The 26,538-nt window shown below is 44.3% G+C and overlaps 1 protein-coding gene across 1 annotated transcript in view; it reads left to right on the forward strand.

Moving 5' to 3' along the window:
* Positions 1–26,538, forward strand: part of LOC147887501 (putative aminotransferase TAT2) — a 46,129-nt gene that overhangs the window by 10,415 nt on the left and 9,176 nt on the right. Inside the window, exons 2-3 of the mRNA XM_087394547.1 lie at positions 10,767–11,106; positions 18,872–19,090. Coding sequence (XP_087250673.1) covers positions 10,767–11,106; positions 18,872–19,090 — 559 coding nt within the window. The remainder of the gene's footprint in view (positions 1–10,766; positions 11,107–18,871; positions 19,091–26,538) is intronic.

Here is a 26,538-nt window from a genome sequence, read left to right on the forward strand (position 1 = left end):
CTACACAGTTCTCTAGCATGGGTTAGGATGCTCGTTTAGAAGCTCCACCCTTTTCCTCATTGTATTAGGTTTTCTATCAGTCTCATAGACTCGTCGGTCTTTAGTAGACTATAATAAACTTTCTTTCTTTCTTTCTTTCTTTGTCTCTTGAAAATTTACACTCTCTCCCTGCTACTCTCTTTGCAACCTCTTCTACAACTCCATGATCTCCTCCTGCTGTCCAACTTGATGAATTGCTGGAGTTTCTGCTTCAGCCTACGTTTCTTCCTTTCCAACGCCCAAGACGAGTCACACTGCAAGTATTCTTCGCGTACTTCGCTTCTATCAATCAATGTACTTTTTTAACGCTGTTTTTCTCGAATTCAGTTTCATTTTTTGTCTTCCAGGCTATGAAAAAGGCCAAACATATTGGCAATCTCCATGCCTTGATGGATCAACTTGCTAGTGCTAGTGTCATGTGCATGGTGTACCTAGGGTTGGATAGCAGGTTAACGTGGGTTACGGGATAGCATAGGGCTGGATGGCTATATTTAGCCGAGATTGCTATATATAGAGATTAATTCATATATAGTGCTCGCTTTATATGGAGGGAGCTATTCATAACATTGTGCTATCTATAGCGGGTTTCCTTCTATATAGAGGGAGGGCCAGTGCTATTGTGCAGATGAGTTGAGCACTCCTCAACTCATGGATGGGACTTGGACCCAGGCCGGGACTCTGGCCATCTACATGGCGGATCATAGGTGGTGTATCGAAGGTCCTCTGGACAGGCTCAGGTGGTATGGGACGCCTGGGTTAGATACGGGCCTATGGATGAGTCGAGCTGTAGCCCACGTGCTCGGGGGTGGTCAGGAGGATTGAGGCACCTGCGCTATGATTCTGGTTGTTTCAAGGACGAGATTCTAGGTCAATGATAGGGTCAGATCCTGCGGGGTCGTGTCATCTGGTATCAGAGCCGTCCTATCACGATTGAATTCAACGCGAGGTATGCAGAAAAGATGTCTTCCAGGTACGCTTTTTGAGATTGCTCTTGCAAAACTGAATTTTCGCTCATGTATGGGCTGAATCGTTGGCTGATGATGTGCGCTCATGATTGAGAGATTTGTGGAAGAAATAGAAGTCAATAGGCTGTGTGCTCTCTCGGTTTTTACGTGTTTGGAAATCGTGATTCCTTGAGAAGGGTAGGCGATGAGAAGACTCGATGCTTTTAGCGCGATGAGAAGACTCGATGCTTTTAGCAAGAGATATGAGGATGGATTGTTTCTGACCTATAACTTCCCACGCTTGGGTTGTTGATGTGATTGGCTGTGTGGGGACGCGTGAGAGTGGGCTGGTTAGGGAAAGAATTTGCTCTAGGTTCTCAAGGATGAGATTCCTACCCTAGAGACCTAGATTTGCCGCAGTTGAGAAGTAGGAGGAAAGAGAGGGCGTTTGTAAGCCAGAGAACGGCTTGTCTAGGAAATTCGGGCATCAGAGAGAGGGGCGATATGATTGGGGGCAGGCGCTTGGCTTTGGGAAGGAGTGTATGGCCTGATTTTAGCGCGTTTTGGCTATTTTTGGCTGGCTGGAGAAAAGTGGGACCAGATCTATTAAAAGCGAGACTGTTTTTGTTAAAAAAAGCAGGTTGCTTTTTTTTGTTTTTCTCTAGTAAGGAAAGCACTTGCTCTAAATCAAGCACCCACCCTAAATTCGCCTAGTTTTCGATGGCCCTTCCTGGCTATTTATATACCCGGGATTTCTCTCTCTTTCTCACTTCAGCACTTCAGCGCATGAAGGCGAATTTCCCACCCTCTTTCCGTCTGAAATCAGCCTATCAAATTCTGCCATCTTTCTTGCTGTCCTCTACTCGCCTTCTTCCTTGATTCCACGCAGCACCAGATTCTCTTTTGCTAGTGTGAAGAGCACGTGTTGGACGCAGCTGTTTTTCTTCTAGTCCCTCTCCCGTGCGAGATATTTTCCAGTCATGGAAGGACATCAAAGTAATGAGACACCTACGTTGGATTACTGTTTTATTGAGATGGAGGATGAGGCTACATTGGAGATTAATCCTCGTAGACCTCATGACCTGCTACGAGAGATGGATTCCTTGATGGATGAACTCTGGGCAACTCTTCACTACTATAAAACCCCTCAGTACCAGAAATATATTGAAGAAGGCTCATGCTGTTCTAAATGTAGAGAGCTTGTTTTAGAGTCTATACCGCTTCGGAGTTATTGAGAAGCGATGAAGAAGTTGAAATCCTCAGTTTTGACCGACACCTAATTATTTTTTGCTCGACTTGATCTTTTGAACCACTCTCGGTTCAAGAAGCTCCCCAATTTTGTATGAATTATGTCCTAAATTGTCTTGTTATTAAATTGACTAGGTTTTGGTTAATTTGGATTTGATTTGTAACTAAGTGGCATTTATAATTTGATTGGTTTTTTCAAATTATATAACGTGTACCTTTGTTCCATATATCTTGCAGTTTTTTAGATATATGGTACATTGAGGATGCCTGAGACTTTGTTACATCTTAAATTGGACTTAACTAAGACAATTGGATTTCCCTTTCTCGAATCTTGGTGCGTAGATTCCTGTTTGGTTTCTATTTGAAGTTTTGATCTCGATGTGATTGTGAGTTATGGTGTTTCTTCGAGTTACGTCTGGACATATGAAGGTTCTTATTGATTAGACCAAGATGAGTCTTGTTGGATACCTTCTTTGAATCATGTCCAAAGGCGGGGTCATTTTGATTCTCTCTCTTTTAATCCGAGGTCATGGATAGTCAAGATTCAAGAGTTGTTAGGGATGCTACTACCTGCTTGTTTTCTTCTTTGACCTATTGGTTGGGGTATTGTAACACAAGGGGGTGATATAATCACATTAAGAAAAGGATTGAGAACGGATTCACCATCCTGACTCAATCTGGGATGGTCTAAGTAAAGAGGGATTGGCTACCCTGATTCACTCATATTGTCCACCGAGTTTTTTATTTGCAGTATACTTTGGTGGTATGGGACACTAAGGTATGTTACATTTAAGATTCTCTGATGTGGTGGTATAATCCAGCGTGAAATAATACCCAAGAACCTCTAGGGTGAAGTACAAGTAGGCTGAATTGAATTGGGGGCAACCTGATTAGATTTTTTATGAGGGCTGACTAAGATTCTTTACCTTGAGAGAAGCCATGTATTTTTTGGGTTCAACCATGGAGCTCCATAGTTTAGAGTCAATCTCAGGGAGGATTAAAGCATCTCTTCTAATGATGGTTTGTCAGTGCCTTGTTTGGAACTTGATGTTCCTAGATAAGAGATCCTAAGAACTGGATGATCCTGTGATCGGAGCGGTTTATTGTGCACAGCCTTAAGGACCTTGGTTTGTGGGTCCTAAAAATGTGAGTGGAAGCACTGTCTCTCCAATCGAGCAAGGGAGGTGTATCCTCTTATCGGGCGGGCTTGCACCGTCAGTCTCATCATGAAGATAGGGCCAAAAAATAGAACCCCAAGTATGTATATGATGAAACAATCTCAACCGGTGCCCCGTCAAAAGTAAATTGCTCTCTGTGTACAACTGCTCGATAGGTATTGAAGATCATGACCTTGGTTTTACCCAGGTTGACCTTCAAGTCATGGGACTCACAAAAAATCAGCAGTGCATCTAGGTGTCTCAGGAGCCCCTTAGCGGATGATGATAAGAGCACCATGTCATCAGCATATAATAAAATCTGGAGCAAGGAACTGGGAAGAGAGCAACTAGTTCCCCCTAGTGTCCTCATGAAAGACTCAAGCTTGTATATATAGAAGCCAAATAAGGTCAGAGAAACCAGGCAGCCTTGTTTAACCCTAATGGTGCTCATGATCTCATCTGTCCATCCACCACCCGTCTGAACTCTGCCGAAAACTGTCTCGTATAATGCCATAACAACCCATTCAATATCCTGTCCATAACCAAGCTCCTTTAACTGCCTAATGAGGCATGCTTGTGGCACGGTATCAAAGGCTTTACGGAAATCCACAAAGCAACAATAGACCCTCTACTTCCGTGCCCTGGCCCCCTCTATGACACTCCTGAGTCGGTCCATGGTCGCGTGATCACGTTACTCTGCCCCTCTACCCGGAGTCCCTGCATCTATGCATACCGGCTAACCTCCATGTCAAGTATTGAGGCATGTCTCTTGGACATGCCCAATCATAATGGTCCTATAATTTTATGGGCTCATGGGATCCCCTGTCTTGTGAAAGGTGTGATGGTGTTGAGGGTCTAAGCGTGTGGGAAACTAAGGCACACTACTTCGTTGAACAGCTGCAACAAACTCGGTGCATAACCATTTTTTATCTTTCACTCGGCCATTATGAAGCTTCATCACCGCGTCCTTGACACCCCCCTTTGTGATAGAGTGCAAGAGGTAGGTCGTGGTATGTTCTAAGTAGCAATTTTACTACTTAGAGCTGATCCCAAACTTTTATAGACCTTGGATGAAAGCTGAGAAAGCACAAAAAGCAGGCTGAAAAAGCTATGAAAAGCTGAAAAAACATTCGTGGAATGCTTGGAAATTATCCATGGGTTCTTAGCTTGGAATGGAGGATATGCAAGGGAATATGTTTGGGGGTATGCAGCCCGGAATGCATAACATATTGAATGGTAATATTGGCATGCATCTAGGAATGCAAGGTGGGATGCAAGGGAATTTTGGAGCTCCCACGGGTATGTTTGGAATGCTTGGGGCTGGTTTGGCAAGTCCTCCAATGGATAGTGGTAGTGCTAGATAGGCTGGAGAAAATGCATGCATCCTCCATTTTTGCAACCTGTTTATGACAATCTGACACCCCAAGGTAAGGTAAAGGATTACAAGGTCAGGCAGCATTGAAGTTTGAGACCTCTAATGAGGCTCAAGATAGGCAGAAGGCTCTAACTTTTGTGCAACAGATGGATGCAACCTTCTCAGGAGGAAACTTCACTGAGTCCTCCAAAATGCGTAAGGCAGCCACCTTTCTAAAGGGAAATGCTTTGCAATGGGGGACCAATAAGTACAATGCACAGACCAGTTGGGCTTAGTTCAAATAAGTATTCTCAGCTACTTGGCTGACCACTACATTTGAGGTGGACGTTATGACAGCATGGCATAAGTTGGATGCAACCAACTGCCACAACTTGGAAGAGTACAATAAAAAGTTTTTGGAAGCCCTATTGCCGGTTAGCACTTATTGGCATGTGCCTTTGTGCTGTGGGCTACCAAAGGAAATCAGAGACTATTGCACAAAGACAAGGGTAACCAACATGTCTCAGCTAATTGAAAAGGCTATCACAACTGATGCATTGTTGCTTGGAAAGGCCAGTAGGTATAAGAGCAGTAAGTCTAATAGCTTTAAGAAAGCAAGGGAGCTAGGGAATGCTTCCAAGTCTCCATTCAACAAAGTTCGTGTGATAGGCCAGGCTCTAATTGGCTGTCACGTGAGGAAAGGAAAGCTTTGATAGAGGCCAATAAATGCTTTCAATGTAAGGAAGAGGGGCACATGGCATAGCTTAAAGGGAAAATGGATGATAGGGATGAGCAGAAGGGCAAGAAGCCTAATGTAGGATTAATGCCTGAAGTTATCAGTGAGCAACCCAATGGGGATGCTATGGAGCTTTGCAGGGCATGGGACAAAGTGAGAGATCATATCTCATTGATCTTCTTTGACCTAGGGACTCATGCAAACTTATATCTCTCTGGAGTTGGTAGGCAAACTTGGAATCCGTGCAGAGGAGATGGTGCCTATCAGTGAGGCAGGCTTGGCTTGTCCTAGGTTTAGCACTCCAGTCACCCTTATCATGAAAAGCTCCGTTTGCACATTCAGATCTTTGTGGACAGCAAGGAATTTTATATTATGCCTCTTGAGGGTTGTGTGTTTTTCTGAGTATGCCTTGGTGTCATAGAGTTCATGCTTTGGTGGATACATATGATTAGATGATTACTATGGAGCATAGAGGAAAGACACATGTATTGGATGCCAAACTTAAGGGAGAGTCAATCCCTGTTGTATCTGCAGTATCATCATAGAGGAAAGACACATGTATTGGATGCCAAATTTAAGGGAGAGCCAGTCCCTATTGTATCTGCTTCAGCTATTTGCATAGTAATGAACATCATAGAGGAAAGACACATGTATTGGATGTCAAACTTAAGGGAGAGTCAGTACCTGTTGTATCTGCTTCAGCTATTTGCTCAGTAATGAACATCGTATTTCTGCGTATTTAGTTTTTGCAAAGGATAATAAGTTTGACGATCCACAATTTGTAATCTCTAAGCTGGATAAAGAGCGGACATATTTTCTTAATTAGGTTGGAGAGTGTTTTTGTGACTCATTTCTAGGGGAACTCTCACCTGAGAGGCCTGAAGATCATGGGATTGATCTAGTGCCAGGAAGGAGTTGACCCCAAACAGGCCACCTTATAGGGTGAGTGCAGCTCAACAGGAAGAGATCATGAGCCAAGTGAGGGATCTTTTAGAGAAGGGGCTGATTCAGCGTAGTTCATCTCCTTCAATAGTGTTGTTAGTGCAGAAAAAGGATGTTTCGTGGAGGATGTGAGTTGACTATCATGCACTGAATAAGATCACTGCCAAAAATAGATTTCCCATTCAAAGAATAGATGATATCTTGGATAGATTAGAGGGATTAACTATCTTTAGTCACAATGATCTTAAGAGTGGGTATCACCAGATACACATTCGTCCAAAGGATTTGTCCAAGACCAGCTTTGGGTTGTATGAGTTCTTGGTTATGCCATTTGGGCTTACGAATGCTCCTACCACCTTTAACCAGATGATGGACAGAATCTTCGGGAGCACAGATCTTTTGTGGGCGCTTTCTTTGATGACATGATAGTGTACTCAAAAGATGAGACAAATCTTAAGAAGCATTTGGCAATAGTATTTGTTCAGAATTCAACAAACATAGGCTGATCATAAATGCATTTGGCCATACTTGAAAAATCATGAAGTACAAAGCTTTTCAGGCTTATGCTCGTACTACAGGCGGTTCATATGCCAGCTTTTCATATGGGCTGAAAATCAGATTGTAGCATTTGAGACGCTAAAGGAAAAGCTTACTTTGGATTTAGTATTGATCCTACCAGATCTCTGAAAAGCCTACTTCGGATTCAGTATTGATCCTACCAGATCTCCAAAACGCTTTTGCTGTCCAAGCAGATGCATGTGGAAAGAATGGCCTTGGTGCAGTCATTATGCAGGGTGGATGAGTGGCGGCCTATGAGAGTAGGATTTTGTAGGATGATGAAAGACATCTGGGAATTTATGAGAAGAAAATGTTCACTGTAATTCATGCCGTTGCTACATGGAAGCACTATTTACTTCGGGCTGATTTCACAGTGTAGACAGATCATCAGTCTTTGAGATATTATTTGAGAAGCATATGCATTGGGCCAATTTCTTATCGATATGTCACTTTCAGATAGTGCATGTGGAGGGAGGGTAAAAAGAACGTAGTGGCCAATGCATTGTCAAGGAAACCTCAGGGTTCCACAGTAACCATTTGATTTGCTGAAATGTTGTGTGTCTAAGCATAAGACACAATGGGAGCAAAATTTGCCACTAGTGGAGTTTGCTTACAATAATACTGTGCATACTTCCACTGGAGAAGCTCCATTTTGAAATTGTGGAAGAAGGGAGGAAAGTCCCGACTTTCTTGCATACTAGAGATAAGATCTTTGAGGCTGATAAGTATGTTGCATGGATGTGGCATATTAGAAGGTGAAGCAAGCTCTCCAAAGACTCAAGCAAAGCAAAAGAAGGCAGTTGACACCACCATGAACTAGTTTTTTAAGAAATTGATTGGGTTCTTTTGTGCTTTGAAAAGACAAGGCTGAAAAGAAGAGGGGCAAAGACCGGTTGTTCCCCAAGCTCAGTATGAGATACTATAGGCATTTTCAAATTTTAGAAAAGATAGCGATGTAGCTTACAGGTTGAAGCTACCAGATCATTGGAGGAGTCACAATGCTTTCTATGTGAGTTTGCTTAATCCTTTCAAGGGGGTGTGCCAAAGGATATGCCTTTTGAGATGCAACTAGAGGTTGAGGAGCTGGATGTGATCCTCATTCCAGAGCAGATTTTGACACATTAAGGAAAGGAAAATCAGAGGTAGAGTTTCCCGTTGCAACTTGGTGAAATTTCAGAAAACAGCTCTATTTGGAAGCATTTCAGCTTGAGCCAACTTCGGTTGTGGCTCCTTCAGACTCAGCAGAGCCTAGATCTAGAGAGCATTGCCTGATGCTCAAGATAGGGGTAGTACCTTCGTTGCTTTGATACAGATAGGCTCAGATCTCTAGAAGTTGCTTGGTGATATTGTATGTTCACCCGAGGTATTGCTTGCGGATGGGACTTCTATGATTAGTGTACTAGTCACTATGAGAGAGTTTTTGTAGGGTATATGGATTGCTATCCTAGGCTTTGAACAATCATATTTGCTATGTCAATTTGTAATACATGCTTCTATGATGGCATATTCACAAGTATTTTAGTTATTGCATATCCTTGTAACATCCAGATGCAATCGAGGTCGCTTGCAGTGTTTCAAGAGAGGGGTATGTCATGAGGGCGTGAGTTTTTTAACTTGCATCTGGGCAAGACCCTGAAAAACCAAGTGGGCAAGGCCATGGGATGTGGATGTGCAAAGTTCTCTCTAGGGATTGCTGTCTTGGGGTGAATTAGTGAATTGGTCCAAAGAGGGAGCAAAGGGTCCGAAAGTTGTTAAGTTGGGCCAGTGGTTAGGCCCTTAAAATTGCCCCACTAGAGGGGGAAATGATGGAATTAGCAAGGCTTCCTGTGGAAGGATCTAAGGATTTTCGTGTAAGGCTGTTGGTGGATGACGAGGGGTACACGTCAGAAGAATCCAAGAGGCGGATTCATGTTGCACTGCTATGCACGGATTGGCACATGGGCTGTGCGGACTTCCAATTGTAGTACGGGTCCTTTGGCTGGAGTGGGTAAACACTGCGGCTATTGTATGAATTGATACGAAACATCTGTACAGCGTGTACGGGCTGGTACATGATTGATGTATGTAGCCTAGTACAAAGTTGTAGCACGAAACGGACTGTGTACGGGTTGGACAAGCTGCAATGCACGGATCAACCATACAAGGCATACAGTCATCGTACGGGCTGTTGTAAAGGGACAGCCACATAGTTTGTTCAGGCTTGAGACGGACTGGTTGAGGGCCATTTGCAGATGCATCGGGTTGCGTGCACAGGCAAGTGGGTCTTGGTTGCACGGGCAACTGTCTGTGAGGCAAGATGGAAAGGGTGCTTCCAAATTGGTTTGCCATAGCTCGTGAATGAGCTTAGTGGAATACTCTGAAGTTGTTGGCCGGTCATTTATGCCTTCTTTCGTGATTGAGAGCATATCAATGGGTCTGTGACCATTTGTTGGCAGGCAGGGGAGCAGTGTGATCCAGAAAGGATTGCTAGTAACAGTTCCAGGTTTATATGCCAGTGCATGGGATAGATTTGGATGCTTACTGAATGCTTGATGAAGGCAGAGCCCAATGGCAAAAGGGGCATTGATGCCTAATGGAATGTGGGGTCCTCTGAATGCAAGAGGATTTGTGACCATTGTGTAATCTTTTTCAGGGAAATCCAATTAATAAAGAAATTCCGAAAGGGGCACCAAGGGTTTGGGGCCAATCTGTGTCCTTGTTCTCGAGGAGGAGCATTCTAGCTCCCAATTTGTATTTGAAGTATTTGCTGAGTATTATTAATGTGAAAGTATTGGCTGGTTAGTTGTCTATTACCACCCTCTTGTTGGCCTCCTTGAGGCCGGTTTCACTATCTCTTAAATGTCACAATGAGGAACATCAAAGACCATGGTTTATTGTAGCTGCAAGCTGATTGCCTTTTCCCAAGACCTTATTCCTAGTACCTAGGGGAGTGATAGGCTCCAAACTATTGGATAATCAATTTTTTGCACCTCCCTTGCAATAAGATGAATGAGACCCTCTGTTAGTGGATCGGGTATAACACTAAAGAAAGCGGGTGTAAACTCATCTAAACCAAGACATTGTTCTTTGTGAAGGGCAAAAAGAGCAGACCTGAATCCTAGATTGGTGAAAGGTGCATCTAGACATTAATAAAATATGCCTTTCACAGTGCCTTTCACAGTGTTTGGACTGAAAGAACAATGTTGTTCCATCAAGAAATTAACGAAAATTAACAGCTCCATCAGTGTTCATGGATTGAATTCCGTCACGGGTCTACTTTTGGGTTCCTTTATGTCGTGGTCACACGCCACTATGGGTGCCTCTACAGCACCATTATACATCTAGGAATTTTGAGGTTGTTGATAGAAGTAATCTTGCTGTTTGTGAGATCCTTGAACAGAGTACTTTAAGTGTCCACCATTTTTCCTTGATTGAATATAATTTGGTAAGGCATGAACTTGGAGGTGTATTCCCAATATGTGCAATGTCTTGATTTGGTTCTTGATGGGTGCAAGATCTTCCAAAGGTGTGCTTCTTGAAAAGTGGAGCTATATGTATATGAAACATATCCATTAAATAAGGGTTTTGTTTCATGCATTCTCTTGTAGGATTTTTAGTTTCAGGGAACTATGAAGTGGATGAGGATGATTGATTTACTCATAAAATTTGGAAACTGCTTTAATGCCAAAGGCTTCAATCAGCCCTTCACATCTGCTAGGGGTCAGCAACAATTAAACAATCAGTAAGAAGATTAAATGATACTGTAACTCGATCTTTATCGTGAACTTATGTACTTTTTTGGGTTTCAGGGCTGTTGCTGAATATCATTCTGAAGGCTTACCAACTGGTCTTACGGTGGATGATGTATTCATTACTGTAGGTTGCACACAAGCAATTCAGTTTTGTATTGCTGCATTGGCTTCTCCAGGCTCAAATATTCTATTGCCACGCCCGGGATTCCCTCTTTATGAAACTTTCTGTACTTTTCATGGCATAAAAGTAAGATATTATGATCTTCGGCCAGAATGTGGTTGGGAGATTGATTTGGACAAGCTTGAGGCATTGGCAGATAGAAATACTGTGGCAATGGTTCTTTGCAACCCTAGTAATCCTTGTGGTGCAACTTACAGTTTCGAGCATCTGTCAAAGGTTCGTGTACAACAAATCCTGTGTTGCATTAGACAAACAGATGTACAAGATGCTGCTGCTAATTACCACCCCTAACACTTTTCTTTAACGTGAAATCGAAGTAACCTGAGAAAACTTTTATCAGTTATTTCTTGCATTATTTTTCTAGGAGGTGCTTGTTCCCTCAGTATGATCGAGTTTGAAGTGGTTTATTTTCTGTGAAGAGAACTTTGGTGTCATTACTCTGATGTTGACTAGTTGGATTGTCAATTTGTTGTTGAACTTTTGATTAGCCTTCTTCCTTTTTGAAGACTGCAGTAAAGAACCTTCATTTAACTATTTCACATAATTAATGCCTGTTTTCCATACTTTGTGTCTTAATTTTTAATGCGCTTTATACCACATATAGCACAGAAGGTTCATCTTGCTCTTTCAACATTATCGTGTGAGGTTGTTATGTTCTATAAGTTTTTAAATCATACACTTTTCTTTGCTTCACTCCAAAGAAAGACAGCAGTGGACCAAGACATGAGAGAATCTGCAGATGATGAGAAGAATGGCTTAATGAGAAAGGGAAAAAGATGTTGACTTAATGGGAAAAATAGGAGTTCTTTTCATGTACGTGCCACTGCAAAGGAGAGCTGTGGAGATCAAAATGCATGTGGAAGAGCAGGAATGATGTCATGGTTGCTAGATCAAATCAGGGTGGGCATGCACGGTAGTTGGATTCAAGCCTGAGCTGATCTTGGCATAGTGGCTCTTTGCTCCTCTCCTCATACTCCCTATTCTCTTATTTCCCACTACTTAGCAAGGGCATCAAGTGAGCTTTTCGGATGGAGGCTCACTAGATTGTGATGCACTCCACATACATACACAAGTAGAATCAAATATGCACACACTGAATTCCTTCAATATGAAACTGCCAATCGTTGGCTACAAGCTCTCCTATTGATGGAGGGTGCGCACATAAAAAATGCAGCAGCAAACTGCTCACACATGAATCCAGTGTTTGGAACCAAACCCTAATGTGAGGAGGTGGGGAGGTGTGAGAGTTGAGCTACCTGCTGGCTTCACACAGAGCTAGGGCCTCAGCCCCTCCTATATGGCAGTAACAGAGTGTGCCCAATTAGAATGTACTAACACGCATGCATGGATGCAATATTAACATCAGATTGGATGCCCTAGAGTGTGTGAGATGGTGAGTCCGTGCTCGTCTGACATGTGGCAAAGCCACCTAGGTTAGGCCAATGACATCGTGTCATGTGGCACTGATCCACTCCATCCAAGGATGCATGTGGGTTTCTGCCATCTCATGTGGCCCGTTAAAAATCTGTAACCACCAGCAATGACATAATGTCATGGCATGTTTTCCTAGAATATAAGGTTGAATTGCAATTATTTTGGAACCTTTAATAAATATAACCACCAAATGACCCCAAGGGTGGGTTAATGAACTAATCCATAGTTGATCATTAAAATTTCCAACACTTCTTTATCAACAATGGGTTTGGCTTAATAACACATCGTGTTAGAAAACTTCTCTTGCTTGATTTGGCATGAGTCTAGTCCAGATACACGATCCTTAGTAGGACAATATAATAGCTCTATTGCATTGCTCAAAATCTTCTCCCCTATAAGGTGATGTTGCAACTTAATGTGCTCGGTTTGTAAGTGTGCAAGCAGTTGTAGCTTGAATGAAGAGAATGTGGGCTACTCTTTTTATTAGCCTTCTCCTTCAGTGCTAGCCTTATCTTCGATAGAGTGGGTATTAGCCCACGGTGGCTCGTTTAGAGGGGTGTTGGAATGTAAAGGTCGTCCATTCCCTACCTCTGAGCCCCCATATGAGAAGGGACAAGGGGAGTAAGACCTGTAAGTATATGGGTGTAGAAGGTGCCATGTGGGCACACGTCATGGGTGCCACGTGCACATGTAGGGGGTGGAATGGAGCTGCCAGGTGGTCAGCAAGCAGGCTGCCATATGGACAGCACACAATTCTCCTTCTCATGTTAGTTTTGGGGCAGCCACATGGGCCACCTAGATTAGCACAAAGGGCTAGCAATTGGCCTTGGATTAGGGCACATAGGCTGGGTGATGCCCAACAAAATGGCACTAGGAGTGGGAGCTTTATAGGCTTCAAGAAAGGCTGGGTAGACTGCTTTTAGGTTGGCTAGAATGGCCTAGCCCACAAAGGGATACTAGCAGAGGCTCCTAAGTGGGTCGGCAATACCCTAGTCAAGAAGGTCCCGTGTGGTCCTTTAGAACCATCTTCATGTTCACCAGAAGCGGTGTTGGATTTGGATGTGTAATTGTAGTACCTGTCTACATTGCTTGGGGCTTCAGATGGATTCATTTTCACCTTCATAGTCTGAAAGATGTCAAAAGACTCTTGACCTTAACCTCCCATTCAAGCTTTCCTTTCCCAAAGCGGAGAAAGGGAAGGCACTTGATTGAGGCCATCTTATGTTCCTTGCCTTCATGATATGGTCAGTTTTGTAGAATTGTGAGTTGTCTAGAGTTAGATACAAGTTGTCTAGGTTCTAGGGTTGATTGAGTCCTAGGCATCTAGATTAATCAACCTTGGTGAAGGGTGAAATAATAATAATAATAATAACCATATTCATAAAGTTATTGAAGTATTAAATTATTAAAAGTTGATGCTTCCCTCAAGATCATGACCCGTATGGAGAGCCTTCAGAGGGACTACACTTGGGGGATGGTGGCCTGGTTGACTGAGGGAGGACACGTTGGCTTACCGAATACAGGGTCAGAGCATTTAGAGGATAGAGCTCCATGAGGCGGTCCCTCCTGATAGCCCGGATCCTCATTCTCCTACGGAGGATAGCGTGTGGAAGGTAGTAGTTAGTATCATGGCATGGAATATTTGGGTTGCTTGCTGTAGTCTGGTGATGGGTGAGCATCCGGTTCCACCCTCCGCTACCTTGGTCGCCATTTGGCAGGATATCATCTACACCCCGCGCTCCACTTGGGAGCATGGGACCCCGGGCTCTAGGGTGACTGTTGCGAGGCGCACTCGTTTCTGCAAGGCTTGGCCTGCAGGAGTTTTCTACACATTAACTCCATAAGGGTTTCGCTGGTTGTATAGTCCCCCCACCTGGCTGTTAGCCCTTGTACCAGAGATCCCCTAGGCAGTTAGCTGGGTTTCTTTGGAACAGGCTGGTTTTTTTCTACTTTCAGCCTTTCTGTAGTTTTTTCCATACTCAGCACCTTCGGGGCTGTTGTTTTGTATGAAGTCTTTCAAGCATTAATAGAAGGTTCCTTTCTTTGCCCAAAAAAAAAAAAAAAGGGGTTGATGCTCCTCTAAAAAGTTAGCTTAGCTTTTCTGCTTTTCCAAAAAGCTAGTTTAGCTTTCCTGCTTTTTGCTTTTGCAAAAAACCTACTTTAGCTTTTCTGCTTTTTGCTTTTCCAAAAAGCTTGTTTAGTTTTTCTACTTTTAGCTTTCTTATTTTTAGAAAAGCTACTATAATTTAGCCCTACCTCTCCTATAAAATAGTGGCCTAGCCCAACTGCTCCACATCTTCTCTCTCTCTTGCTGGACACCTTATCCCAGCCTGCCACCAGAGCTCTTCCACGTTGCTACGCTGCTGAAAGTGCTGCCCCAGCGCTCTATCTTCGCTGCCCTGTCCACCCTTTTAGCTTTCCTATTGATTGCTCTCTCGCATGCCTAACTCCTAGTCTTTCTACTCTTCATCCACCTAGCCTTGTGCTACATCCAGCGTATCTGTGCGATCGCATTGCTCCTTTCATCTGCCAGGATGAGAGTGAGAGACCGACCAGTTTTTCTTGTCACAATGATGACTTATTGGCTTATTGGTGACTGACTTTGCCAGGGTTTCTTTCTTGGCTGTCCCGACTTGGGATTTTCTTGTATTCACCATTATGACAGAAGATTGAACACTGGAAAACCTCAATCCAGCACACAAGGGATTTTCCCTAGGATAACCTAAGACCAAACCCTAAGTGTGTCCTCTAAAACAGCTAGGTGGTCAAAAAACGAGATTTAAATTTCATACTGCAGGCTGACAAACAATCAAGATGATGAGAGAGAAAAATTGGTTCGTCTCTCACTCTCAGCCTGGCAGATGAAAGGAGCAACAAGATCGCCCGAACGGATGTAGAGCAGCAACAAGAAGATAGGCTGGAGCAGCACCAGGCTAGGTGGATGAAGAGTAGAAAGGCTAGGAGTTAGGCATGTGAGAGAGCAATCAATAGGAAAGCCAGAAGGGTGGACATGGCAGCGAAGGTAGAGCGCTAGGGCAGCACTTTCAGCAGTGTAGCAACGTGGAAGAGTCCTGGCGGCAGGCTGGGATAAGGTGTTCAGCAAGAGAGAGAGTAGATGGCAGGGAACTGGAGCAGTAGCAGCAGCTTGGAAGGCTATGGCGGCAAGGTGGAAGTTGTTGCGCAGCAAGAGAAACAGGAGATGTCCTAGCTGTGGAGGATGAATTTCTGTGGGTAGGCTAGGCCACTATTTTATAGGAGAGCTAGGGCTCAAATTAGAGTAGCTTTTCTAAAATTAAGAAAGCTAAAAGCAGAAAAGCTAAAAGTAGAAAACTAAACTAGCTTTTTGGAAAAGCAATCTGAGCTGCACAATGTCATGCGAGCCTCTCAAGCTGATTACGAGAGCTGCACATTGGATCGCCCCCTTGTCACATATGCAAATGGTCGGTCACTTGTGAGACTAGCCAGGCCAGGACCTACTACTTCATTTGCAGGGTGCCAGGCCACTGCCACAGGCTGGTATGAAAATGCACGTAACGGTAGAGTGAGCATACAAAGTGTGTAGCGAGTTTTGATGCAGCTAGGTATCCCTGTTATGCTTGAATTTCTGATCACATGCATACCTCTCTTTTTCTATTTCTCTCTATTTATATCACATCGACCTGGGATGCTTGCTTCCTTCTTTTCATATAGTTTTTGGGTTTGCTAACGCATCTTCTAAGATAATAAGTTTTACCTGCTTTTTCAAGGTCGCGGAAAAGCAAAATGCAGAAAAGCTAAACTAGCTTTTTACAAAAGCATCGACTTTTAATAATTCCATACTTCAATAACTTAATGAATATGGTTATTATTATTAAATTTTACCTTTCACCAAGGTTAATTAATCTAGAGGCCTAGGACTCAATCAACCCTAGAACCTAGACAACTTGTATCTAACTCTAGACAACTCAGAATTCTACCAAACTCTCATGAGACCATCTTTTATCTCTCGAAAGGCTCTCGAAACTAGATACTTAAGGACTGGGTTTTGGGATCGCTCCCAACTCACTAAGCTATGCGATCTAGATCCGTCCTCATTGACTAAGCATCATAGCCCAACACACCAAGGCTCACCCCCAAGGTGTCAGGGAGGAACGGTCGGGTATGGAGAACCCTTGTGGATGTGCGAAGCATCATCAGTTTCGTACCGCATGTTGGTAATTTAATACCAGGTGGAGGTTGATCTGGTAAGGTAGTCAATCGACTCGTAACTTCACTAGTGTGAAGTCCACCCCATGCACTAGCTTCCGGCATCCTGTCATTGAATGTGACTGATGGATACTGAAGATCCATGGCCATACTGAAGATGGCAGAGAACCATACTGAAGATGGTGCATCACACTGAAGGTGATTGGTCGCGCTGAAGGCGATAGATTGCACTGAAGGCGATAAGAGCTCTGAAGTCCGAAAAAAGGTCACACTGACGGTGACAAGTGCTATATTAAAGATAGCATGCATGGTGATCAGCCATGAAAAGAGAGTACTCGAAGATGCAGGAGAGTATGTGCACATGGTAGCAGAAGATGCTCGGCCGAGATGTGAATCCTGCAATGAGAACTCACATAGAAGAATACACACGTGTGATTAGTTACAAGAGATCTCAGTAATGGAAAATAAAAATATGGCTAGAAAAAAGAACCATGGTTACAAGGGCCTTGCATGTTGAGCATTTAGACCTAGGTGGATGTCCAAAGGGTGGAGCATGGAGCTTTAATGGGTTGTGATACTCCACCTTGTTGCTTTTGGAGTTGACTTTCAGCCATTCAAAGTGGGCATATGGAGTGCCTGTTTGCTAGTGGCTATTCGTTGGCCACTGCTCTAGTTGGAGTTTCAGGGGCAACTCTTTACCATTGTGGCGTCCTCTCAATCTTTTCTGGCTTTCCCTATCCTTCGTTGCTTGAAGCACTTGTGCTTTCTCCCTCCTTTGTTGTAGCTCGAGCTCTGCTACCTTTTGCAAAGATTGTGTCCTGACTCCACCCCTTAGCTGCTCCATGGTATGGCAGCCCTCTTACCTCCAGGTTTGGTTGCATGGTGTTTTTCTCCTCCTGCATATCTTTTTGCATGCTAGTCTCTGTTGGGTGTTGATAGTTTCATACATTAATCCCCTTACTTGCTTCAGCCTATGCTCATCAACAGCTTGGAGTTGTTTTCGCTCATTCTACTACTGCCATTGTAGGCTAGCAGACCTGGCCATATTTCTTTGATGGCTTTTGCGGTTTGGCCTTGTCACAATTGTCCATGGGAGCCATCATTCGCAGATGGTTCCTTCATTGTGCCGTGTTGTGGCTTGCATATTGTTTGAGCATGTCTTGGTGCTTCTAGTCTTTCTTTGTTATTAGAATGGCCTCTTTCCAGTTCTTTTCTGCTGGTCTTTATAGGACAACTCCTGAAGCTCTAGTTCATGATGCTGGGTGCCCTCAGTTGGGCCTGATATGGGAGTAGCTGATTTCTTCATCCTCCCATTCTGTCAATGCAGGCGTTTCAAAGCAGGGGTGCACTCTCCATTTAACTGTGCTCTTTGGTCCCTGTCTTGGGTTTTTAGAGTGGATTCACATCTTCTCACTCATTAGGCCGTGCTCAAGGTGATGAGTCAGAGATTTTTTTCCAGTGGTATTTCTTACAAGCATCCAGCATTGTTCTCTCTTTCTTTAATTTTTGGATTGTCGTTTACAATTCTTACTCGTATCATTTAAGAATTGCCATTTACAATGATCACTTGTTTCATTGTAGTACTTAGCTTCTGGCACCTTTGGGAGGCTTGTTTGGCTATTCTTTGAAGACTTTTGTTTTAGTTGGGTTATCGGCGGTATTCTCTCCTTGTTCTCTCAAGCTGAGCAGTCCTTGGCACGTCCGGTGTGTTGGTACAGGAATATCACTACTTGTTGTGTGAGTGTTGTACTCTTGGATGCTTTTGACACTTGAGAGAATAATTGACTCTGGTAAAAGAAAAGGGGAGAGGATCACACTCCCTCATATTTGGGCTCATATCTTTTGAAAAAAAACATGGACAGGAGGATATTGCAGTTGGTTTGTTTGCTCTTTTAAAGATGATTTCCAGATACTGTGATGTTGGAAATAAGAAGAGAATGCTCCAGCTTTGATGATATTTTAAGTTTAACGCATCTAACATAGAAATTATAAAGCATAATGATAGATTATATAACTGAGTTGGATGACTTTTTGCATTTGAAAGGAAATACAATTCCTGTATGTCTGCTTATTCTCTCTGCTCGAGAAGCCCAAAGATAAATTTGATAGAGTGCATATCTTCCACACACAGATGAAGAATTGTTGCCAACATTGTTTCGTTGGATTCGTGCAAAATCAAGCAATTCAAACTCGAGTTCATCATACAATTTCAACTTGCATTGATTGTGACTATCCTGGACAAAATCCAACCCAAAATTTTGGTGTTTTCAATTTTAATACTTAACTTTTCAAGTGCTCATGAATTTTTATTTTGTCCATTTTGGCTCCCTTTGTAATGCAGTGAAATGTATAATGTGGATAGGTTGCAGAAAGAGCAGAGCACTTGAGGATTCCAATTATAGCAGATGAAGTATATGCACACATAGTCTTTGATAAACAAAGCTTTGTGCCCATGGCATCTTTTTCTTTGCGAGTCCCAGTGCTTACTGTTGGAGGACTTTCAAAGCGGTGGCTTGTACCTGGTTGGCGCCTGGGGTGGATTCTCATATGCGACCCATGTCACATTCTTGCAAACGGAAGGGTCAGTAATTTAAGTGCTCCACTTCTATGCATGAGTTTCATATAATGATAGGCTTTGTTATTCCAAGAGGATGAATCAATGCATTTTTCGTTTAATTATGATTCCACTTGGAAGAACCCCCCCCTCCCCCCCTCCCTCTCTCTCTCTCTCTCCCTCTCTCTCTCTCCCCCCCAATCCTCTACACTGCTTGTCACACCTCCACCTATCTCGCGGGTCAGTTTCAGGCCTTGACTAGGCTGCGTGACTGCTGTGAGAAGTCTCTAGGTGTGGCCTAGGCCATGCATTGCTGCTAGGAGTGCTCTAGGCAGTGTCATACCTGCTAAGAACAATGCGCAAGGCGTGTTGCCGTAGAGCCCCTCAGGGATCACCGTGCAGCCCTAGGCCTGCCTAGCCACTGCGTAGTGCCCTAGGGCCCTTATGAGGCTGTCGAACCTGCTCCAGGACAGTGCGCTTGTATTGTTCACCCTCTAGCACATGTGGACCTGCAAGGACCTACAAAACAAAGAACTCGAAATGCAATGTTTGCAGAAGAAACAAGAAAATCAAAAATCAAAGTCAAGTGTAGCCAAGTGAACATATGACAGAGATCATTGGCTTCAAAATTAGGACCTAAAATCAAATGAGGTACAAATCAGAGTTAGAACATCGCATGAATCATTGACAGGACAAATGCAAAAATCTAGATTTCAGATGCAGACGGATTTCAAATGCAAAAATTAGAGATGCAAAGAAAGAAAGAAAGAGAGAGTTAATTAAAAGTCTTTGGAAGACCAAAGGGTCTATGAGACTTTAAAAACCTTGATATAGTGATCCAGGTAGTGGAGCCTCTTAACATGCATCAACACCCATGATGAACACGGGAAAAATCCATGATCATAATGATACCAATACATAAAAAGAGAGAACTCTCTGAGCTCATGGAGAGGGTGAGGATTGGCGGCGCTGTGATGAGCATCTGGGGAGGGCTAGTGGAGAAGTCAAAGCCTGAGATGGGGTCGGCGATAAGCATGGTTGCTATGGCAACATAAAACTTGTGATGGGACGCTGCTGGCTATTAGTACGTGTGGTCAGCTGTGACCCGTGATGAACCAGTGCCACTGCCACCACACCACTGGGTCATGTCTCCTATCTGGCGAGAATGGAAGGTCCCCTAGTTTGATCCATGTCTCGTGAGTCTACCATGCCTCTTGCTCTGGTCTGTGGGCCCACCTTCTCCCTGAACAATGCTGGTGAGTGTTGTCTGGCTAGAACAACTCAGTAATCGTGCTTTGAGTGGAGTCTAGCTATACGCCTTGATCTCGCCTCTGTGATCTGAGCAAATGCTCCATGTGTTGAACCTTCTCATGGATGGAAGCTGCCAGGAACCTCTAACCTGTGTAAGACAAAAAGCTGGATAGGGTTCTGAAACCATCCCTGAAGAACATTGATAGCAACCTCCGATCTCATATAACACTGGGCATCTAAAAGCGAAACGCTCCTCCGACTCGATCTCCTGATGATTTCATTGGATGCAAGTGTGACCCTCTCTGGGTATACCCTTTGCTCGTCTGCTCTCAATGCAAAGTCGGTGCGATGAGATGCAAAGCTGCTTGATAGATATCCTTAGGGAGTAGGAGAGGTGGATCCGTGTGTACCTTGGTGGATCGATGAAACCCTCTACTAGAAATCTGCAGGCAATGGTCTCTGTAAAAGCTAAGCTTCACAGGGAGCTCGTGGGATGCCAAGTAAGTCTTGAATGTGTGTAGCTATAAAAGATCCTCTTGGATGACCTGGTTCACCTTGTGATATGTGAGTGGGATGGAGGGGGCCTCAACGTTGTATTAGAAGGGAGGTAATCTGTCTATGTGGAGCCCTAGGCTCTGAACCATTGGCATGTGATGTTGGTTGCATCATGAAGATCGTGGGCCGAAGGAATAGACCCCCACTTATGTGTAGGATGCAACCACCTCCAATAGCTACCTATCCAAGGTGAAATGCTCTTTGTTTATGGATGCTTGGGATGTGTTGAAGGTCATAACCTTGGTTTTATCAAGGTTGACCTTCAAGTCATGTGTCTCATAGAAAGTATGAAGCGCATCCAAGTGTCATTGGAGACCCTCTGCTAAGGAAGATCGTAAGACCACATCATCTACGTATAGGAGAACCTAGAGCAAGGATTTGGCTAGAGAGCAACCACCCCCCCAGGATCCCAATAAAGGTCTCAAGCTCATCTATGTAGAGGCTGAACAAGGTTGGTGATAATGGACAACCTTGTTTGACCCCAATGGTGCTCATGATCTCCTCTGTCCATCCTGTATCTGTTTGAACCCTATTAGAGACTCTCTCAAAAAGTGCTAGGACTACCCAGGTGGCCTCCTGATTCTATCCTAGCTCCTATAGACATTTGATGAGTCGAGCTCTCGGCACTGTGTCAAAATCCTTGTGGAAATCCAAATAGCAGAAATAGACCCTCGGTTTTTCATCCCCTGACCTCCTCAATGACCTCCTTGATTGTAAGTATATGATCCATGGTCTCGTGATCTATCCGGAGCACACCTGCCCCACGGCTCCGAGTCCTTGGTCTACGACCAGGCTAACCTTTTTGTCAAGTGCTAATGCATAGATCTTCGACATGACATGTCCAATCATAACGTTCGTGTAGTTTCCCGAGCTTATGGGAACTCCTGCCTTGTGAATGGGGGTGATGGTATTAAGAGTCAAGGTGTGTGGGAAGCCCATGCAAACCGCTTCGTTGAAGAGATTCACTAAGATCGGGGTCTAGGTATTTATTCCATATGCAATGAATATGATCTTTCGCTCGGCCGTTGTGAAGATTCAAGGCTATGTGTTTGACACCACCGATTGTGAAATGTGTGCACGAAGTGGGCATTGTACATGTGAGAGTGGTTGATTAGGGACATCATAAAGTGTGTGTGCATAGGAGTGGCAAATTTTGGTGTCTATGAGAGGGGATGGGGCTCGTCGCTCAAGCAACCTCTTCCCGGAAGTCTTTAGAATTGTTACTAAGAAAAATGTTTCTTAACTCCTCGTTCCGTCGAATGAAAGTCTGCTTCTTTCAGCGAACTAGACGATGGTAGTCTCAATATCATCCCTTCCTCACTTGGAAGAGGATGCTTAGTTTCGAATCGGAGTTCTCAGCTTAAAGCCTTACACTCATCATCATACCAACTATTGCAGGATACTGAGCAAAGAGGCGGAAGGGGCACATGGATCGAGTAGGACAGCTGAGAACGTGTGATCAAGGCGGCTCGCTCCTGCAAGAGCGGTATGTGTTCAAGGTCTCTGAGGAGATTGGAGAGTGTGGAGTATTCGAGTTTTAGTTTGTGATCAAAGTGTATGTTGCGGGTGTGTGAGTGGTGTCGTAGTGTGTGATGTGGGTATACCAAAAATAGGTGTAGTTTGCTCCTGGAGGTAGTGGTGAGCCCAGAGAAGTCCGCAATATGTAAAGTCAAGTAAGAGATCCCATGAGATAGTCAACTACACTAGAGCACCCCCCATCTGGGAAACAAGTGAACTTGTCTTAGGAGGGCCCACCGATCCAGGCCATTATAGATGATAAGACCATGTACCTTTCCCATGTCTAGTATTGCATGTCCATAGGATTTGACTGGGGTCTGTCAGTCTACTGAGACTTGAGACATCCTAGCCTCTTCTATATCTAACGTTTGGTAATGAGATAGAATCATCACGAAAATCCAAAAGTGGCACATGGCATACTTGTCCTTGCATTGAAGTACCCAACAAGAAGAACTTCCCCATGGCTCAAAAAATCCATGATGTCTAGGTAGAGGGCTATATATGGTGATGTCCCACCCTCCTCTCGTAGGTCTCGAGCAAAGTGTGAGGTCTTTGGGGGAAGTTATAGATTGCAATGAAGGCGTTCTCTCGAGAAGGGCATCAGATCCAAACCCACAGAAAACTTGGCGCGTGTATCTCTCCTCTCAATGGAGATCACTCTAGTAAGGAATTATCTATTAGTATTGCTACACCTCCCGATGCTCTAACTTTTGTCTCCTTGGTCTTATTCGAGTTTGTTGCCTCCCATGTGTATCCACTGACTACCGGCAAAGGGCGCTCTGGACTCTGATGTGTCTCTGTGTACAGAGCTATGTCTCGACCTCTGTAAGACTCCGAGAAAATGCCTGGGTCCAACCATAAGGTACCGGTACAGTTCCAAACACTGCAGGTCAAGGTCTCGATACTCTGAATCTCATAGTCCTCACCCCCCTATGTAGGGGGGCCACCAGATGCCCCTTGGGAACCTATCAAAAATCGCCCCTTTCTGGAATATTGCCCGCTTTTCCTCCTTGTGGGCAACATCCCGCTGTTGTATGAGGGTGCGCATAGAGGTGTGAAGTGGATGCTCAGGCTCACGGAAGTCTCTACAATGGCTGATTGCATGGTGGCTATTTGTGCCTCCATTGGCTCAACTGCTGGCCCACTACTCGAGGCTGTCATTACATCTACCACCTCCTTACAACGTTGGGATATCTCTTGGCCCAGCTATGGATGAGGTAGTCCCGCTCTTCCTCTTGTGTACGAAGGCGGTGTATCTTTATGAGAAGGTGGTCCCAGGCATCCGAGGGATCATGTGACCATGAATTGTCGGGTATGGATATGGTATGAAGGGGGGGCTGAGTGATAGGGGGTAGATGCATGGGGACTGGGGGCTGAGAGTGGTGAGGGGACATTTGGAATGCAGGTGTGGTGAGACCGGCTGAGGAGGGGAAAGGTGACTGGCTGACAGGAAAGAGGCATATTGTGGTGGGGCATAGAGAATTGGGCTACCCAATTCTAAAAGTGACGGTGGTGATGCTGCTACAAACTCTGGTGCTGGTCCTGTCACATCTAGGGGGGGGGGCGGGGGGGTTGTAGTCACCTCTAGGGGCTGTATAGCGGATGTCGGTGGTGATGAGGATGACGTATAGGCGGAAATGGAGGTTGAAGCTGCTTGGGTGGAGCCCACATTGACTACCTTCTATGTGGCAGTGCTGTTGACTTGCAAGCCACTAGGGTTGCTGCATTTGTTCACATCATTGATCTTGAGTTGTTTTGTAGTTCTCCTCCTTTAGTTTCTCTTTCTCCTGCTCCTCTTTATTACCTTTTTCCATTTCTTTTTTCCTCCCTATTTGTGTTTTCTTTTCCTTTTTTTTTTGGCTACTCTTGGTAGGAATCTATGGAGGGGAGAAGGGGACACAACCCCGCCTACCTTCCATTGTCTGAGGGGAAAAAGACTATTAGGTGGTGGACTAAAGGGAGTGCCTATTCATAAGAATCTGGACAGTAACGCTGCAGCTGGGCCCCTTGTTGGAACGTTGTTGGTGGCGAACTACAACAATTCTAGTTCCGGTAGGTACCTGAGTACCTAGAGCTGATGGTGCAGCAGGATCCAACCTATTCTTGGAGTTGTAGCAGGATATGCAGCTCCAGTAGTAGTTCGAGGCAACTCTGGAGTAATGGTGCACAGTTTCTTGGGAAGTTTCAGCCTAGGTCCCTGACGAGTTCTTGAGCAGGTTCTTGGAGCCTCCCAACCATTCAGCTAGCCTGGTCCGTGCACCAATAGTCCAATGGAGAACCCAAGCCTTGGAGAGCATGTCGTGGCGGATAGCAGTGCCTTCTGCAGATTGTTGTCTGCATGTATCAGAGGCTTCTGGTGCTCCTTGGGAAGGATGAGAATACACTGCAAGGAAGGTCTTCGGATCGCAGGGTATGCTTTGCTATGCTTATCTACGCAGCTGATGTGGTATTCTTCGCAAAGAACAAGGAGAACTTGCAACACACACATTTGGATGCACTGAGAGAATTCTGCAAACACTCGGGAATGCAGGTCAATATAGATAAGACAAAAGTAATGGTGATCGGGGCATGTAACAGACATGTGATGTCACCTTTGAAGGGGTGCGTATGGCCCTGGAAACAACAACACATAAATTTCTAGGACTGGATTTCACAGACAATTACAAATGGAATGCATGCATGGAAGGGAGGATTTTGGGAGGCTCAAAAGATTTATATAGCTTCCAAAATAAACGCAGGAAGGCACATCTGTGGAATTGGAAAATGAGAGAGTTTCTGTACACCATGCTTGTGCAGACAATAATCCTTTACGGATGCCCACCTTGGGCACCTGGGCTCTCAAGAATTTACTGGAAAGGAAAGAAACTTTACATAAACTTTTCCTGATAGGGGAGTTAGGGGTTAAATCACATACACCCTACCCCATCCTATTGGCTGAAACAGTTATGATACCTCTAGAAGGGGAAGCATTATGCCAATTCATGGCTTACCTCAACAAAGTTGAGAAGATGGACACCAGTAGGATACCACACAAGGCGATGGAAGCGACACAAATCATGGGATGGAACAGATGAAGTGGATGGAATCATGGGTTATAATGGCTCTTGTATATCAGAAGATGCATGTGAAATCAAGGAGATAGTGACACAAAAAAGTCCGCAGAAACTATGGCAAAACTTGGGGACAAAAATGCAGCTTTACAAACAAGAAATTAACTCAATGGACAGTTATAGAATGGAGAAATATCTCGAGGAAGACATCAATATTTAAAAGGCATCTCATCTGCAAAATCAAAACTATTGACATGATCTCGAGGTGGAGAGGGCAAGACCTAGGATCACTAGAGAAGAGAGAACCTCCAAAATCTGCAGGAGAGGTCGAAAATGAGTAGCATGTACTCCTAAGATGCAGAGCTTACGTACACATCAGAGAAGGTCATTAGGGAAGCATAGATAACTTAAAAAGTTTGCTGGAGCAACCATCCAAAAAGCTAGGGAGCTACTTCAAAGAGGTTTTCGAACATTGCAACGAGGTACTGGGACTAGCACACAAGCTAGCCTAGCAAGTACTCACTACATAACAAGTTTTACCTAGAGGGAGACTTACTGAGGTGGGCATTGGAGTCATCTATACAACTAGTTGAGAGTGGGGTTCTCACAGCCTGGTACGCACGCATATCTAGATGGTTTGGTAGCCAGGGTATTTAGATGGACCGTCTCCCCTCTTTTAGTACAGCTTGGATGCCACTGATCCCTTTCCATGGGATAAGATCAACCATTATATGTGATTGGACCTACTCTAGTTCTACACGTCACGGAGGGGGAGGACCAAAAATTCCCCATCATGACCCAATTCTACCACGACCACTTCTTGAGAGTATCAGAGGAATGGAGTCATTATCAGACCCCAATATCTAGAGGACAGACGAGTCTCACACGCCTTGAGTATTGCCATTGGACAGATGCGGGTCTCGTCCCATCAGCTAGAGATCGAGGCAAGGAGAGCCACAGGTATGTCCAGAGAGCAGCGACGGATCTGTAGATCATGCACGTTGGGGGAGTGTGAGAACAAAGAGAGCAATGAGCAAGAGAGAGAGAGAGCTGAACGTAAGTGTACTGAATAGTGGACTGAAATGAAGTGAGTACAAAAGA

This window comes from Dipteris shenzhenensis, chromosome 23 (assembly GCF_047967505.1).
Source record: "Dipteris shenzhenensis isolate YYH24624 ecotype China chromosome 23, Dip_SZ_1.0, whole genome shotgun sequence".
Lineage (NCBI taxonomy): Eukaryota > Viridiplantae > Streptophyta > Polypodiopsida > Gleicheniales > Dipteridaceae > Dipteris > Dipteris shenzhenensis.